This window comes from Bactrocera neohumeralis, chromosome 3 (genome assembly GCF_024586455.1).
Source record: "Bactrocera neohumeralis isolate Rockhampton chromosome 3, APGP_CSIRO_Bneo_wtdbg2-racon-allhic-juicebox.fasta_v2, whole genome shotgun sequence".
Lineage (NCBI taxonomy): Eukaryota > Metazoa > Arthropoda > Insecta > Diptera > Tephritidae > Bactrocera > Bactrocera neohumeralis.
In genome coordinates this window covers 3070346-3086775 of record NC_065920.1, presented here as the reverse complement: position 1 = coordinate 3086775, position 16430 = coordinate 3070346, and the positions used below count along the sequence as shown (strand labels likewise).

The 16430-nt window shown below is 41.3% G+C and overlaps 6 protein-coding genes across 7 annotated transcripts in view; 2 read left to right on the top strand and 4 right to left on the bottom strand.

The window, feature by feature from the left end:
• The window catches only part of LOC126754268 (intraflagellar transport protein 57 homolog), a 33919-nt gene extending 31889 nt beyond the window's left edge, over positions 1–2030 (bottom strand). Inside the window, exons 1-5 of one of the 2 annotated variants that reach the window (XR_007666276.1) lie at positions 1671–2030; positions 1496–1600; positions 1030–1407; positions 694–973; positions 373–631 (exon numbers count right to left, since the gene is read on the bottom strand). Coding sequence is in view for 1 of the 2 variants with exons in the window: in XM_050466297.1 (XP_050322254.1) it covers positions 459–631; positions 694–973; positions 1030–1407; positions 1496–1600; positions 1671–1976 (1242 nt within the window). In the remaining variant the exon portion in view is untranslated. Of the gene's footprint in view, positions 1–368; positions 632–693; positions 974–1029; positions 1408–1495; positions 1601–1670 lie in introns of those variants that run through there. The other variant, XM_050466297.1, reaches the window with a different exon arrangement.
• Positions 2031–2469: 439 nt separating this feature from the next.
• LOC126753068 (uncharacterized) lies at positions 2470–5032 on the bottom strand. The gene is made up of 2 exons (XM_050464193.1): positions 2808–5032; positions 2470–2721 (listed from the first exon to the last, which is right to left on the bottom strand). Exon 1 carries the CDS (start codon positions 4783–4785, stop codon positions 2812–2814), a length of 1974 nt encoding a protein of 657 aa, XP_050320150.1. The 5' UTR covers positions 4786–5032; the 3' UTR covers positions 2470–2721; positions 2808–2811.
• Positions 5033–7451: 2419 nt separating this feature from the next.
• Positions 7452–10464, bottom strand: LOC126752288 (golgin subfamily A member 5). Its single transcript, XM_050462992.1, has 2 exons — positions 9632–10464; positions 7452–9547 (listed from the first exon to the last, which is right to left on the bottom strand). Exon 2 carries the CDS (start codon positions 9516–9518, stop codon positions 7767–7769), a length of 1752 nt encoding a protein of 583 aa, XP_050318949.1. The 5' UTR covers positions 9519–9547; positions 9632–10464; the 3' UTR covers positions 7452–7766.
• LOC126752287 (involucrin) lies at positions 10448–12507 on the top strand. Its single transcript, XM_050462991.1, has 2 exons — positions 10448–11553; positions 11621–12507. Exons 1-2 carry the CDS (start codon positions 10451–10453, stop codon positions 12495–12497), a joined length of 1980 nt encoding a protein of 659 aa, XP_050318948.1. The 5' UTR covers positions 10448–10450; the 3' UTR covers positions 12498–12507.
• A 29-nt stretch (positions 12508–12536) lies between these two features.
• Positions 12537–14593, bottom strand: LOC126752289 (PAT complex subunit CCDC47). Its single transcript, XM_050462994.1, has 5 exons — positions 14037–14593; positions 13810–13967; positions 13458–13741; positions 13017–13364; positions 12537–12947 (listed from the first exon to the last, which is right to left on the bottom strand). Exons 1-5 carry the CDS (start codon positions 14453–14455, stop codon positions 12708–12710), a joined length of 1449 nt encoding a protein of 482 aa, XP_050318951.1. The 5' UTR covers positions 14456–14593; the 3' UTR covers positions 12537–12707.
• A 459-nt stretch (positions 14594–15052) lies between these two features.
• Positions 15053–15927, top strand: LOC126752990 (rRNA-processing protein FCF1 homolog). Its single transcript, XM_050464082.1, has 2 exons — positions 15053–15145; positions 15205–15927. Exons 1-2 carry the CDS (start codon positions 15143–15145, stop codon positions 15802–15804), a joined length of 603 nt encoding a protein of 200 aa, XP_050320039.1. The 5' UTR covers positions 15053–15142; the 3' UTR covers positions 15805–15927.
• The last annotated feature ends 503 nt before the right edge of the window (positions 15928–16430 follow it).

Below are 16430 nucleotides of genomic sequence, written 5' to 3'. Positions count from 1 at the left end.
AAATTTTTTTAAATCAACTCAGTCCTATTACTTTCCGGACAAACCCTGTAGACTGGGTTGTTGTTGTTGTTGTAGCGGCCGAAAACATTTCTGAATTAATTCCGAGGCATGGTACCAAGTTAACAGTTCTTGGCCGATTAAAAATTCGGGTCCGTTCCGGTTACTTAGACCCGACCGTCGTGGAAACGGGTGTACATACATACATACATACAACAACAACAACAACATACATATGTATGTATTCTAATGCCAATTTTGCTTGCAATGTAGCCCTAAAACAGGCTTTCTCCACGTAAAAATTTCATAATAATTAAAGTAAATTCAAATATACATATATTAGATAAATAAAAATCCTATTTAAATAGTACTTACATATGTTTGTATGTACATATATAAAAAATGTTTTCCAATATATCCAAAATCCAAAATAATAAATAAGTAATATTAAAATTCTCGCTCTAAAAGGTCTTCACTGTTGTTGTCTCATAGCCGGAATCTGTTTCAGTGAAACTCCCTGCCTGACGCATAATGTCCTGATCGATGCCATGCACCAACAGCGCCACCTCCAAATGTAAGTGTGCCGTATCCTCTTTGAGCTTATTTATCGCCTTCTTGATATTTACCACAGAACCTGTAAGAAAGATTTTTTGTTCAATATAAACCTAAAAACAACAATCAAGAGTATATACTCACTGCCATCGGACATGGATTGACCGCGTCGCTCCATTTCACTCTTCTTAATGTCATTCTCTTGTATAACGGAATTCAATTGCGTCATAAGCGCCTCGGTGTCAGTCTGCACTTGCGTTTGTGCATGCTGAACATTGGACAGCTCAATGGAGATTTCCTTGAATTGCCGTATGAATGACTGCAGCTCATTATTCAAATGCTTCTCCCGACTTTCGATCTTCTCCAGACTGAAGGTGAATTCACTGTGCAACTTTTTCAATTGCGATTGTGTGTCCTCAGAGCACTTGAAGGAAATGCTGACTTTAGCGCACTCACACCTTATGTGAATAAATATGTTACCTCATCTATGCTGGCCTTCAGTGTCTCAATTTGGCTGAAGTGTGTGCGCCAATCGCGTGCATCGGCTTTCACGTAAACCTTCAGTTGCGGCAGCACACGCTCGAACTCCTGCCGCCATTGCTGCTGATCCGTAAAGCGCTCCGTGGCCGCGTTATTGTCAGGCAAATCGATGTTGTGATTGCGATCTGCGCGCCTTGTACGATTTACCCAGTTGAGATTTTTGAAAGCGCCACCACCATTCACTTCCATATCGCTATCATCACTCAGGGCGGCATTTTGTTCATCTTCCAACTTTTCCAATATGATTTCCGCATTATCCTCCAAGTAATCTGTCGCAACCTCATCCTCCTGTGCTATGTGCGGCCGATTGTAGGCTATCTGTTTGTATTAATTAGCAATTGCTTTTAACACTTGCACATATATACAGACATATGTATGTACATATATGGACCCACTTAAAACTAACCTGTGCCACTTTGGTGGCTTGCGTGGCGAGTATATCCAAAACGTTCAAGCAAATGGGACCGGCGCCGCGTATGAGCTTGTTGGTAGCGAAATCCACTGGCACATCCTACACGCGTTCAGTGAGAGTTGAGAATGAAGTTAGAGTCAACACGCTCTTATTACAGCGTCAGCCTTACCATTTCCTCCAGCATTTGAACTATTTTGGCAATCACTGTGTTGGGGTCATCGAATTCCTGCGGCCGATCCATCTCTTTGCCCAGCTTTCGACACAGCCACCAGCAAATCAGCGTAAACATGAAAAACTGTTCGCCTGGATTAAAAGATTTGACAAAGTAGAAACGCGAGAGCGGCTTCATTTTGTATTCATTCAATAGTTGCTTCTCGTAATTCAGCATTTTTAGCTTTTCCAGCAGATCATCCGACTGAAATGTCGTCACTGGCAAGTTATTTGACTCCTGTGAATTAACTTTTTCGCCTTGCATTTTTTTATTTTATTTTACTTTCTTTGGCAATTGCAATATTTTTAATAACCGAAAGGAAACTGAGTTAATGGTAAAAGAAGAGGAAGAATGGTGTGCGTTGTCAAGGTAACGGCTATGCCATAACAAAAGCTTTAGGAACGCGACTCTTGAGTGGATTTAATCTTACATTGTTGTTTTTTTATGTAAAGTATTATAAACATTCAAAAAAAATATAAATTTGTAAGCCATTAGCTTAACAAATATTTTGCCACATTAAATATTACAAATATATTGTTTGTTTAAAAAGAGAAAACCAACACTAGATGGCGCAAGTCATAGTTGTTTTGCTCTTAACATAGCAACCTGTTTGTCGTTATAAATAGTATGCCTAGTATGAATCATAGATGTCGCCGCTAACACTTGTAGTGAAAGTGCAAAATAATTATTCGACTTTATTTATTTTCCTATGTGACATATGTACATACATATGTATGTATTTCCACAAATTATTTTATTGGCATCATATATTTACACTTTTATTAAATAATTTTAGTTATACAAACTTATTTGAGTAAAAACTAAGTGTTAAAAAATTAAATAATACATCGACCATTAAGAACTATTATATACGAGTGTTAAATATACAATATACATATACATACATATGCATCTGTAAGTACAAATATTAGCTTCATACATACAAAAAGGGATCCATTTATGAATATTATGGGTGATCAGCTGTTGCACTGTATGTAATCTGAGTAATCTGAAACAAAAGTAAATAAATTCCATAAGCTTAGGTACAATATTCTCCAAATATACATATCTAAATATGTGCATTTACACATTTACCGTTTTATGTGGAATCAGTGACATCGCTTTTGGCCGGTTGCGTGTACGAAAGGTGATCGTAAAAAGGTTGCGCATACGTCTCGGTGTCTGTGCCGTCATCGCCAATTATCTCCTCGTAGATTTTATACGGTCGCTCCGTTGGTAATTCTTCGTAGGTGATGTGATGCGGTTTGTTGCATTTCTCATTGGCATATGTGGCCGCGCCAATATTGTTGCAGTTGCACACGGAGCCGATGCCATTCAAAGGCGTCTCGTAGTCTTCGTTATTGTTTGTGTTGTCATTCAAGGCATTCGCGGTGGGCGGCAGCTGGCGCACCACATCGAAACGCTCCGCGCTCGTAAAACGCCTGCCGATATTACGTTGTGGCCAACCGAAGGAACGATAGTACGACAAGTGGAACACCCTCTGACAATTGATCCACATATAGAGTAAGAGAAATAGTAGCGCCACGCCCACCGGCAGCATAAACACAATTATCAGTGCCTCGGCGCGTTGACTGCGCTTAGTATCCCACGGACCGCCGTAGATTAACTTGTAGGTGGAGGCGTTCACCACACCCGTATTTCGTCCATGAATTTGAATACCCCGCACCATCGTCGGGCCTTGTGTGGTGGTTGCTTCATTCACAGTTGGCGCACTTTCCGTGACATTGTCCGCTGTAGTAGGCACTTCCACCGGCACGCATTGCAAACCGTTCACATTAATTTGGGAAATATATTTGGCGTACTGGAAGACGCGGAACTTGTCGGGGTGTGTGTGCGCAAAGTCGAGCAACCACAGGCAATGCCATGGATTTCGATCGATCTGTATACGCACTTGCTCCCAACTCAAGGCGGCCACGGCCGCTGCATCGTGCAGTGACGTCAGCTCATTGTCGCGCAAATCCAATGACGTCAGCGCCGGTATGGCGGATATCAACGCCGGCAATGAGAGCATCTTCAGTCGATTTCCGCGTAACAGTAAATGGCGCAGCTTTCTCAGTTCACTCAGCCATGGCAACGGCAATTGCGTCAACTGATTTTCGCTCAAATCCAGCGTTTCCACGGCCACAATCGACGTGTTGCTGCCATCGCTGAGAAAATCCACACGAAATGCGTTCAACGCGTTGCCACTCAAGTTGATGTAACGCACGCTGCTTGTTTGTGCGGACTCGAGCAGCGTGAACGATTTCAAGGTGCAGTCGTTGATTGATATATTGCGCAGCAGCTGAGGGTTACTCACCACCACGGTGTCGTCATCGAAGGCGGTGCGTGTGACGACTATTTGACGCAGCGTCTCGGGCAGATGGCCAAATAGGTCGGACGTGATGTATTTCAAATGCATCAGCTGTAGATCTGCGACGCCGGTGCGTTCGAACAGATCGCCGTCCTTGAGCGCCAACAAGGGTTCGTGCGCGATGTAAATGCGCTCCACGACGCGCAGCGTATCAAACGCAGAACGCGCTATGTGGCGCAACGTGTTGCGTACGAAGTACAGTTCCCGCAAACGCGGTAGATTCGCGAACGCGTCTGTGCCTATGGTGGCCAATTCATTATTGTGATAGCGCAGAATCTCCACCTCCAACACGCTGTTGTTCGCAGCTGGGCAGCTAAAAGGCTGTAGCGTATCTGCATGGAAACGCTCCATATAGACTTGCGGCACGGTGCCGCAGTAAGGCAGGTACTCCATGCCGTAAGTGTCGACGTCCAGCGGCGTGTGACAGCCATCGAGCAGCAAACTTTCCAGTGGCCGCAATAGATAAGCGGGCGCGCGGCTGTTTTCACCAGCTGTTTTTGTTTGGCAATCGATTTGCACCACCAAACCAGTGGATTGAGGTGGCTCATCCACCCGGTGCAGCGTGGCTTGTATGAGACACGCGTCACTGTCATTCCAACAGCTCTCAGCATCCACTATGGCGTCGGCAGGTGAAATTCGCACCACACACATAAGCAGCAGTGCCACACTCCATCGGCTCACAGGTGCAACGACACGGCGCATTCGAAGTTTTAGTTTCTATACTGAATTCCGCAAACCCGTTCATCCGCTCCACGGCACGTCAAAAGCAAATTCCAATACCGCACTGACTAAGCAACATGCCGAGCAAACTCACAAAAAACGCTCGCACTAAATTGTGCTCCTTCAGCCGCCCGCTGCTGTGGCTCGCCACTTGCGACGGTGGCTGCTGATTTTAATTTGAATTTTGAAACAAAACATGCAGCCAAAATACAGCACCGCAGCACCCCGACGTCCCCGACGCCGTCAATGCCACAACCCACTACACACTTAATGAGCAATCGCTCCGTGCCGCCGCCGCCAGAGACCGCCTGGCCAATACCGTGTACACTCAATCACACTCGTCCGTATATACCAGCGTCTAAGTGATTTTGTATACATTTATGCGACACACACACACACACACACAGCTGCAGTGGCTGCGTGGAGCGGCGCTACATTTGCGGATTGTCTAATTTTAGCCGTTCCTCTGGCATATTCGTACTAGTCGTACTATATTCAAGCAAGCGTGAGCATTTGCTCTACTCTGCGCGTTGACTTTGAGCATTCGCCTCGTTCGGAGCACTGAAATTGCGTCGATGGAAATCCGCAAGTCGAAACGCCGAGCGTCAAAGTCTATAAACACTCGGGCAGCATGGACACGTGCCGATTAATGGCCAATATTTAGTCGCATTTGCATTCTCAAATCAGTGTGGACGATTCCACAAGGCATGGGTACATATGTACGTACCTATGTATGTAGTGTGTACTTAATAATTATGTAGTAAAATTCCAAATGTAATTCGTGAATACCTTTTGAGTGCGCGATTGTTTCGCTTTTACGTTTTTCGAATATAAATTTCGTGCGGTACTTTTTTTAACATTTGCGCTCGCCTATGTGATGTGTAGAAATATTACGAAAAATTCTGAAAACATTACATATGTACATATGCATATGTGTGTGTATGTCAATAAAGAATTGTGTTGACAAACAATTTACGATTTTGTTTTGATTTCGCTCGTCAGTGTTTGCATCGCTCGGTACTGAAATGGAATAAGGTATGCGTTAGGCGATCGCGTTGATTTTGGATCTCATTTTGTGTCGATCAGGGCGCAATATTTTTTAGATGACTTAAATGTAACGCTGATGAATAGATGATACTTAGCGCAAAGAAAAGTAAAACTAAAGTAAAGTACGAGTCTAAACTGCCTTGGTTAGGGGACAGGGGTATTAAATGTAACTTCAGACAAGATAAATGCTTTCATATAACTTTTAGAGAATTTGACGCTTGTGCCACGTTAGTTGCTGCGAATATTTCTCAAAGATTGTAAAGCGAAGCCTCTTTTCTACTAGAAATATAACCGAAGTTTGTTCTTAGCAAATGGTTATCGAATCCCAGATTGCTTACGTTAGTCACTCTACTCTAAGTAACAAGGTTTTTAATAAGGGCGCTACAAAGTAGACACGATGCCATATTTTTTCCCGCTCTTTTGATATTTTTCTTCAGTAAGGTTTGCCGTTTCATCATGGAAACATATACGATCCAGCGCTTTAAGAGCGCTACGTCTAATTTATAGTCGTTGTTTAAAACTCAATGAAGATTTTATCAAACCTTACCGCTGGTGGGGGGAAATGAAAAGACCTTCATTGAGTGAGAAATATTTCATTTATATCAGTCGTCATAATCGTCCTGTCAGCGATTTGAGCGACAATTAAGCGTCTAGTGGAAAAATTTGAATCCACATGCACAGTACAAAATGTTCCCATGCCAGTGAGACAAAGAAGTGCCCATAGTGTCGAGGAAACTCGTATAACTGCCGCTAGCACATCAATTGAGGAAGACCCAAACCAGTCTCTCACACGTCACGTCGTTCCCAAGCTTTGGGCAATCTGTGACGCCGTTGTGGTGAATCTTGCGAAAAGATCTTGGCCTTCATCGTTACAAGATCAAATTGATGCAAGAACTGAAGGAGCTTGATCACCAGAATTGTCGAATGTTCGTGAATTGGGCTAAGCAATAACTTGAAATTGTTCCGGATTTTCATCGAAAAATCATCTTCAGTGATGAGACTCATTTCTGGCTAAATGGCTTCGTCAATAAGCAAAATATGCTATTGGTCAGGCAGAAGACCACACGTACTCCAAGAGTCACCATTTCATTTATGTGCCGACGGCATCCTTGAGTCGTACTGGGACAGGAAATCGCTGCCGCTCAATTATAACCGAATATTTTTGGCCCGATTTGGATGATATGGACTTGGACAATGTGTGGTTCCAACAGGATGGCGCCAAAAGTCACACAGCGAATATATTGAAAACCAAGTTTAGTGAATGTGTTATCTCACAAAATGGCCTAGTCAATTGTTCGCCTCGGTCATGCGATTTGACGCTTTTAGGCTATTTCCTGTGGGCCTACGTCAAGTCTATGGTAACAAGCCATTGAAGATTGATGAACTTCGTATTCTCCAAACATCCTGAAATTAACATTCTCATAGGAAGGATCGACTACTTTTTGGGCGACAAACTCTTAACAATACATCACAGATGGTGCTAACCCCATTTACCTAGCCACCTTATAAATATCTAGCAAATTATAGCCGAGTATATAAAAATTTTGCAAATTTTGAACATTTATTAATAATTTACATACAAAAAAGAAAATTTCCTTTGCTTTGTTCTGACTTTACTATAAATTTAAAACAGTATACCTAGGCTAACAAACGAAGCAATTGTTCGCGTTACCAAAACGGTCTCCGGTTCTCCGACGATCGCCAACAACAGGGTGAAGCACATAGTGAAAGACATCAGCGTAGCGCTGTCGATCACTAAATGTTCCAAAAAGCTTTGAACGATCGCCATCAAAAGCTGGACTGCGCTTGCACAAGGAACCCGTTGTAAGCCAAAGCAGCAAGATCGTTTAAATTTGGTTAACGGATTGACGCGAAATATTGGAAGTGTTGCACTGCTCACCCAACCAGTTGACAACTCACATATTCTCATTCAACAAATTCGGACAACGCACATTGCCGCCGGACATGGAGTAGATGTGCCGCCGCAGCACGCGAATGTGTTTCTGCGACACTTCGAAGTTGTGCACCAGCGTGTTCAGCTGCGTTTGTAACTCGGCAATTAAACTGTCTCGCTCCTGAATTAAGCTGGTCGTTGAGTTTTGACTACGACTCAGCTTCAATTCAAGCTCGAAGACACGTTTCTGCAAGTCACGACGTTGCTTCTCCGTTTGCTCACGCTGGCGCGCCATGGTGCGCTTGCTGGCATTCTGCACACTATCCAATTGCTCCTTGAGCTTCTGCATCTCCTCAGCCAATTTGCGTTTCTCATGTTTCAGCGATGTGTTGTAATTTTTGAAGATTTTCAAGTCACGCTCGGCCGCTTTGAGCCGATTAATAGTCATCACCTTGCGACGTGCCAGCTCATCCATTTTCAATTTCAACTGATTCGCCTCGCCCTGCAGGTTGCGCACGCGCTCTGTGAGCATGTTGTTCTCTTTGTGCACCTTCTCGTACTTGGACTGCTCCTCGCGCACTATTTGCGGCAAGTGCGATACGTCGCGCAACTTGGAGTCGATCTTCTGGCGCAGCTGATCGATGCCAGTGCTGATTTCGGTCTCGAGTTGGTGGTTGTTCGAGTTGAGCTTCTCGATTTCGATTTGCTGGGTTTGCATTATATGCTGCGCCTTGATGCAACGTGTATGGTAGTCCTGTAAGCAGTTTTGCTGCTGTTGAATAATGTTTCGAAATTGCGACTGCTCGCACTGAAGGTTCGATATAATCGACTGTAGCTCCTTTAGGTCTGCAGTTTTACTCAGACCGTGTGTCTTCTGATTGTTATCTAATACGTTCTTGAGCACTTTATAGATGTCTTTCAAACCGGCCGCATGTCCGCGTGTGTTGAATTTGTCCACATCGTGTGGCACCTCGTTCTCTTTGTTCTCGGACTTGCGTTTTATGTGGCGTTTCTGTGACATTTGGGCATTTTGTTGTCGCAAGTTTGAGTATTCGGATGTCGATGAGAGTTTGCGTTTCCTACGACCGACCGACACATCCTGTTCCGGCATATTATATTCCGTTTCCAAATTCTCATTTGAGCTGGTGCAACCGGGTGGCAGCATGGTCATGAAACTGCTACCGCGATGGAATATTTGTGTGTACTTGCGCTTCAAGGAAAACTCGGATCCGGTGCTGCTGCTGCTGTCCGAATAAGCGTCCGTGCCTTTGGAGCACTTGCGGTTGGCCACAAAACGGTCGTGCTTCTGCTGCATTTCATTCAATTCAAAATTTATCTTCATGTACTTCTCTTCCAAATCTTTGGTGGTATTGTTGTACTCCTTTAGTTCTTTCTTGTACTTGGATAGTTCAGCTTTCAATTTCGAACCGACCTCACAATGTTTGGATTTTCGCTTAACGGTGGCATGGTATGAGGGCCTCATATCTGTGGAATTGCTCAAATCGCTAGGTGTTGCCTTAATAGCTTGCGCATCGACATTTTGTATGGCATCTTCGAATTGTTCCTCCGACTGATCACTTTTGAAACTTAAATTTTGGTAACTTGAGTTCTTCGAATTGCAATGTAAGCCATCGGATGCGGTTACCATGTCGCCGCCGGAGGCGCACGTTTGCCGTGACAATGTGAAATATGGATGGGAACGTCGCTCCAGACATTCTTCTGATTTCGCACTCAACTTTTGTGTAAACTCCAAATTTTGACTTTTTCGGTCCATTTGCGTCCTTTCTGAAAGGGGTTGGCTTTCTACAAAGAGGCGCAGAAGATGGTTACTGTTACGCTTGTCTGTGCAAATTTCAATTTTTATTTTAAAATTGGGACTCTATTTACCAACAGAAAATTTTTCAAAACTCTTTTCATTCAAAATCCAAAAAATAATTTGATACGACAACAAAGTTTGAAGGATGCGATCAAAATAAAGCGATTGCTTATATTTTGCGTTCAAGTATTTTTACTCCAGGAGCAAATCTACAAATCTATGTACGAATGTGAGCTCATATTCAGCGTTTATCGCAGAGCCGCTTGAAGTACAAAGACCCACCCTAATATGCTGATTAAAATGGTCTGATAACCCGTTAGTTGTTCACTCGTTTTAAAAGTATTCCTCGAAGTGCAAAATAAAGCAAACTATAGAAATGGTATTCAGAGAGGTTGAACCTTTAAGGACCTGGAACTGTCTAAAATCGGTCCAGATCAGCTCATCTTAAGATTTTAAAAAATATTATCTAGGGATAGTTATAATTGGATCCTGGCATTGTTTCCTGTATGTATTAGATAGCTTATTCACTGGTCCTTACTGAGTTAACAGTTACTGGTTCCAGCCCTATTGTTGTTGCTGTGACGGCAGAGTTTTACCGAGTTGACAGTCCTTGGCCGGATAAAAATCCGGGTCCGTTCCGGTTACGTAGACCCGACTGTCTTGGGAACGTGTGTCCAGCCCTGCTCGGCACCTGTCGAAGCACTTAGATGAGCAGCATTTTCGAAAAATGATATTTAGGTAAGCAAAGAGTGAAACTTCATTATTCGACATAAAGAAAAAAATTAGGAAAAATTAACTCAAAGAAAACACATATAATACAAATTAACATAATTCTTTCTAAATTCTAAGTATTTTCTATTGAAAAGCAGTTGTCAAATTCTAAATAAAAAATGACCAGTGAACAAGATCCCGAGAAAAATTTAGCTTCGGAAAATTTAGATGAAGGAGAGTACGAGTTTATTTATGGCACAGAAGATGGCATCTACTCGCAGAGCGAAACCACGCATATGGGTGAAGAGGCCGAGGAGGCGACCGAAGATATATTCTCTCATCTCGGTGAGTCATCGGATGATCCAGAGCAAAAACGTCGTTACATGGAATACTTGAGCCTAATCAAGGAAATCGAGTGCCAAAATCAAATGGTCGATGATATTAAAGCGCAAATTGTGGAACTTTGCGCCAAGCCTTGTAAGACCAAATGCGAAATGAAGGATATCAAAAGACTACGCGTATGCATGGAGCAGGAGATGATAAAGTTGCGTTGCTTGATGACCAAAGCCATGGAATTGCAAAACTACGGGTCTAGACGACGTTACCATGAGATACCAGTGGCCACAACCATCGATGAAGATAATATGACGCCATATGCGGCGTGTACACAACAGCCGCAAACGACTTGGAAGGGTGGCGAGAGCAGTGAAACGGATAGATGCGCCTCTGCTGAACCCAAGGAATGCAAAGACGAAAAGGCTTTGCGTTGTTTATGCAAAGCGTTGGGCAAGATGAAGATTTGCTGTCCAGAAGACAAGAAACTTATACAAGAAATCGCCGGTGTGTTGATGGGACACAAGAAGAAGAAAAGCGCACCACCCTGTCCTCAACCATGTCCACCTTCGTTACCACCTTGTCGAGGACCATGTCCACCGTTCGCGAAGCCTTCGAGGAAAAGCAAAAAATCCACGCTACCCTGTTCGTCTGATTCTATGCCTGGAGCGGATTCTTTGGAGAGACTCAAGCAGAAAATCACATGTATGCAATCATCGGTTTGCCAATTGAAACAGGAAATATATCGACGGGAGCGCGAGAAGCAGCAAGTGTGTGAGCCGGAGGAAGAAAAAGAAGACGTCTGTTCGGAGGAACCCGATCCCATTCAGTTTTGCTTAAGCAAACGAACTACAAAAGCCGATGAAATGGCCAAACTGAGAGAAAACTATTTGCACTTGTTGGCAGAATTTTCGAAAAAAGATTGCCAACTTAAAGAAATGGAGAAGCGGTAAGTTTCTTAAAAAAATAGTTGCTAATTATGTAATAGTGTCATCATTTAATAATGCCTGTTGCAGCCTCAAAGGATTTTGCGGCAGCTGCAACCACAATAATGGTCAAGGCGAAGGTCAAAACACCGACCAGTCCGAATTAATAGTGCTCAGGCAACGTGTTGCTGACTTGAAGGAAGAGCAAACAGAATTCAAGTGTCTAATGAAGGAACAATCACAGCAACTGGAGGATTATCGCAATAAATACTTAGTGGCGCAACAGAAAGTTGAAGAGCAAAGTGTGACTCTGGACAAATTAAATATGAACAATAAAAGAATAGAGAAGCAAATCAACACGGAAGTAAAAGAAATACGTGCCAAATTCCAGGAGAAACTCAACGAGCTATTACACTTCCCCAAACTGTTGGAAAACGAGCAATTGAAGTTGGCGCAGGCCTGCAAGGAAAAAGAAGATCTCCAGGGAAAGTTGATGCTTATTTGCAAAGAACTAAAGGCACTAAAAGCGCAGACAGAGTCTCCGAAGGACGAAACGGATTGTCGACCACAATTGATGAAATGTCAACTAGAACTGGAGCAATGCAAGGCGCGTCTGGAGGAAATGGAAAGACAACGCGACCTCTTCTGTGAAAAACTCAAGGCCACACAAGATGATCTCGACACATTACGTTCGGAATCGGCCAAAATCATCGCCCGCACTAAGGAACGTGCCGAGGCAATGAAGTGTCAAATGCAGGAGCAAATAGATCGCCTGGAAAAGGAACTGGCGCAGTGTCGTGCCACTGCCTGTCTATCTGTCAGTGATCGTGAAGCCGTTATACGCGAGATGCAAGGGCAACTTAATACACTTTCGTATAGCTTCGATGCGGCGCAGAAGCAAATCAAGACACTACGCAATCACATCGCTTATGTCTCCAATGAAAATTGTTTTCCTGTTAAATGCTGATCACTTAATTTAACATAATTATGCGTAAATGAAATCACGTTCTTGGTATAGCTATGGCTTTATAGACATGCTCAATTACATGTTTATTGCTATATCTTATAGATTTTGGGAGAACATCTCCAGGATACAACGAAAGCCGTAATCAAATTAACAACAAATACTGTTAGATGAAGCGGCCAACATCATTGGACTATTAGTAGCATATTAATCTTATAAAGATTTTACTGCCAAACGCTTCATTTTGGGAGCCTTTTTCTTTGCTTGACGCTTCTGCTCCTTGAGCTCCCAGCGGCGCTGCTTCTCGGGGTCGTCCTCGGCAAGCACGCGTTCTTTCTCTTGTTTGCGCTTGTCTTCACGACGCTGAGCAGCAGCCTCTGCGCGTGCTGCGTGTGTACTCTTCAAGAACTCTTCCTCCACACGCAAGCGATTCTTTTCCGCTTTGTTTTTGCCCTGCAATAGCATAAAGATATGCATTTCTCAATAGAGTATCTCATGATCAATGGTTGTAGTTCATGTTACCTCTTTAGACATGCGGTACACTTTTAAACGTTCCATTAAATAGAAAATAAGTATGAGCAACGGTTTGATCGACTCCATATCTACACCTTTGGGCATGTTAAATCCTGCCATAAGCATACACTTCGTTTCTGGTTGTTTCAAATTATTGGCATCTTCTTGTTGAATGGGACCACTAAATTGATCAGAAATGTGGATATAATCGATGTAGCGCTGATATTTGTTGAGTGCAGTAATGACGCGGGCCTCCAATATTGCTGACGTGGCTTCAGGTATTTCGGAGAGCACACTAAATCCTGCAGGTACTTTGTAGCGATCCTCTGGCTTACTGACTAGACTGCAATATTTGTTCTACATAGAAACGTGGAAAGTGCAATTATTACATATACTTTGTAAAATATATAAATATGCTTGTATATATTTATATTTAATAAAAATACTCACCAAATCAGCGAACTCTTTGAAAACTTTGGTTATGGTTTTCCTTAGACCCACGCAAAATACAAAAGAATCCATTACGCCTCGTGTCATTTCTACTTTTATGTGTACTTGGTCTTGTTGTGGGCGTATCAATCCGGATATTAATGCTACCAAATCTTGACGCTTAATCATTTTAAGCTCAACAAGCATGCCTTCGCAGCAAGTGCGACCGGAGCACCACAAAGTATATAAACTTTCACTTTCCTTCATTAACCCAGGATTTTCGTTTTCTTGCTTTCCATCATCACCTTAAATTAGAGAATATCGCAGTGTTATAAAAAAACATAAAAATTGGATTCTCGACTTGTAAACTTACCGACTAGCACAAAATTGTCATCCAATAGGCCCTTATGTGTGCTGTACCATAACTGTGCCAATCTCGCATTCTTCGTTTTACCAGCAAAGAAATTAGCGAAATAGGCTAACAAACCCGCCAACATAAGCATTTCCATCCAATATGAGTCCCAGTGAGTGCTACAAAACATTCGGAACATACATATAGATATATTTTTAAGTAAGGATACTCAATTAAAAAACTCTTACCGGAAGTGCATCGGAATCTTAGCTACCGTCAATTTGGGTTCAGCGGTTTTTGGATCTACTGGTATGTCTTTGCTTTCACCTGCATCAAAACCTTCAAACTCTTCTTCGTCTTGGAAATGTTCAAATTCGTTGTCATCATCTTCAACAATTCCGTCGTCGTCGTCTGTTTTAAAGTCATCTGACTTGCCAGATACTGTCTCTACAACTTTCGGTTTCTCGGGTATTTGTGCTTGCTGTGCAGATTTCTCATCTCCAATTGGTGGTACCGATGTAGACACGGTCTCCACAAACTCATCGTCCGTGTCGAAGTCATCGAAATCAGCAAAGTCACTATCATCGGCATGAGCAAATACCGAGGTCATACCAGTTAGCACCAGGCAGCCCAGTGCCAAAAGTGTCACCACCTGTCTTACCTGCATATCTCTTCTTTCACTACACTAATAAATAAATTTTACTAATTATTAAGCAACATAACCATTGGTTTTAATAAAAATATTGAGGTTAAATGCAAGTTAAATGGGTAAAGAAAACGACGATACACTCACTCAATTTAATACTCATTTCAGTGAAAAGGGATAGGGTTAAACTACCATTCACAATAGTGTGTGCAGTGATGATATTTTTATTGAGTCTGTTTTATTTTTTATTTTCATTTATTAAACAAGTTCTGTAAATTTTCTGCGATTGAAATATTTATAATAGCAAATTTACATTAAAATAGAAATTTACTGATTAAATGTCAAATTTCTATGTTACTTTAACGTAATACACAGTACACAATTCATAACAATTCACCTAAAGAGATACTCAACACATAACCATAGATTTATCTGTAAGATTTGAAAGCATTTAATACCGCAAAAGTTTGAAAAATATAAAAATATGTCTAAAAAGTGCTTATAATGTATTTTAAGAATTAAGTATTAATAGAAGATTTATTTTATAACTACGGGAAAAGAGCATCTACATTTTATGATGAATTATAATCTTCTGCAAAAATACGGCAACTATAAAAATGTAAACAATAACAATTTTTAATGTCAGCGAAGTGTCAAGTATACATGTGGGATCCTTTTAACTAAGTTTAATTAATTTGTTGAAATAAAATGGTAAATAAATACAATAAATTAAAGAAATGTACAATTACAATTGCTTATATTATTTTCAGGGCAAGCAAAAGAAAACACGTAAAATACAAAAACAACGTACATCGAAACTGAAACGTTTATTAAAGCCTACTGATCAACGGATTAAAGAAGGGATACGGAAGACACGTAAAAAGCCAATAGATCCACACGCTTTGAAAGTACACAATGTTCAACAACAAAGTTCCGCACTGTTTTTCCAATATAATACACAACTGGGTCCACCATATCACATTATCCTCGACACAAATTTCATCAACTTCAGCATTAAAAACAAACTGGATATCATTCAGGGCATGATGGACTGCTTATACGCCAAATGCATCCCCTATATCTCAGATTGTGTTCGTGCCGAGTTAGAAAAGCTAGGAAGTCGTTATAAATTAGCGCTGCGCATAATTTCTGATCCACGCTTTGAACGTTTACCCTGCCTACATAAGGGAACATATGCCGATGACTGTTTAGTAGAGCGAGTTCGCCAACATAAATGCTATATAGTAGCAACCAACGACAAGGATTTGAAAAATCGTATACGCAAAATTCCAGGTGTACCTATTATGTACGTAGCTGCGCACAAATATGCCATAGAACGTATGCCGGAAGCGTACGGTGTAAAAGCGTAATATTTATTAGTTTTTGAGTAGTAGTTAGTTAGGTTAAATTGCAGTTTTATAATTTATAAACTATATGCTGTATGTAATTATCACAATCTGAACATAACTGAATAAGAAAGAAACACACAAAAACACACTCATGTTATATGTTTATATGCAGGTATAGACATTTATAAACAAATTCCAATATTAACCGGCAATTTTGCCTATTGTTTACATTAAAATTTATAAAAGACTTCGATTCACAAAATATTTTTCAGTGAAATCAGCTGGACAAAATTCAATATGGCATGTAGGAAATCTATTGATAGAATCCATTGAATAAATAAACAAGATGCTTTTGTTTTATATTTATATTTTTCATCAAGAATTATCGTACTACAATGCTACAGAAATTGATTTTTTGCTTTTTGAAATATGTTTTTTTTTATGCCGAGTCTTTATAAAAAGTCGCAAAAAGATTTATTTCCGTAATTTTCGTCTCAATTAGTTTTCGTTAAACACATGAAAAGAAAAGTATTGTGATACATTTTAATTTTTAATTATTGACAATCAATCAAATCAAAATGAAATACAATCAATTCTTATATTATCCATTTATTACAATATACACAAAGCATATGTATGCAAACTTA

What these genes read in the sequence shown, in the direction of transcription:
- LOC126753068 (XM_050464193.1), bottom strand. Translation starts at nt 4,785, where the DNA reads ATGCGCCGTGTCGTTGCACCTGTGAGCCGATGGAGTGTGGCACTGCTG.
- LOC126752288 (XM_050462992.1), bottom strand. Translation starts at nt 9,518, where the DNA reads ATGGACCGAAAAAGTCAAAATTTGGAGTTTACACAAAAGTTGAGTGCG.
- LOC126752287 (XM_050462991.1), top strand. Translation starts at nt 10,451, where the DNA reads ATGACCAGTGAACAAGATCCCGAGAAAAATTTAGCTTCGGAAAATTTA. An exon ending in CTTAAAGAAATGGAGAAGCG is followed by an intron (nt 11,554 to 11,620) that starts GTAAGTTTCTTA and finishes TGCCTGTTGCAG; the next exon opens with CCTCAAAGGATTTTGCGGCA.
- LOC126752289 (XM_050462994.1), bottom strand. Translation starts at nt 14,455, where the DNA reads ATGCAGGTAAGACAGGTGGTGACACTTTTGGCACTGGGCTGCCTGGTG. An exon ending in TGACAATTTTGTGCTAGTCG is followed by an intron (nt 13,742 to 13,809) that starts GTAAGTTTACAA and finishes CTCTAATTTAAG; the next exon opens with GTGATGATGGAAAGCAAGAA. An exon ending in TCAAAGAGTTCGCTGATTTG is followed by an intron (nt 13,365 to 13,457) that starts GTGAGTATTTTT and finishes GTTTCTATGTAG; the next exon opens with AACAAATATTGCAGTCTAGT.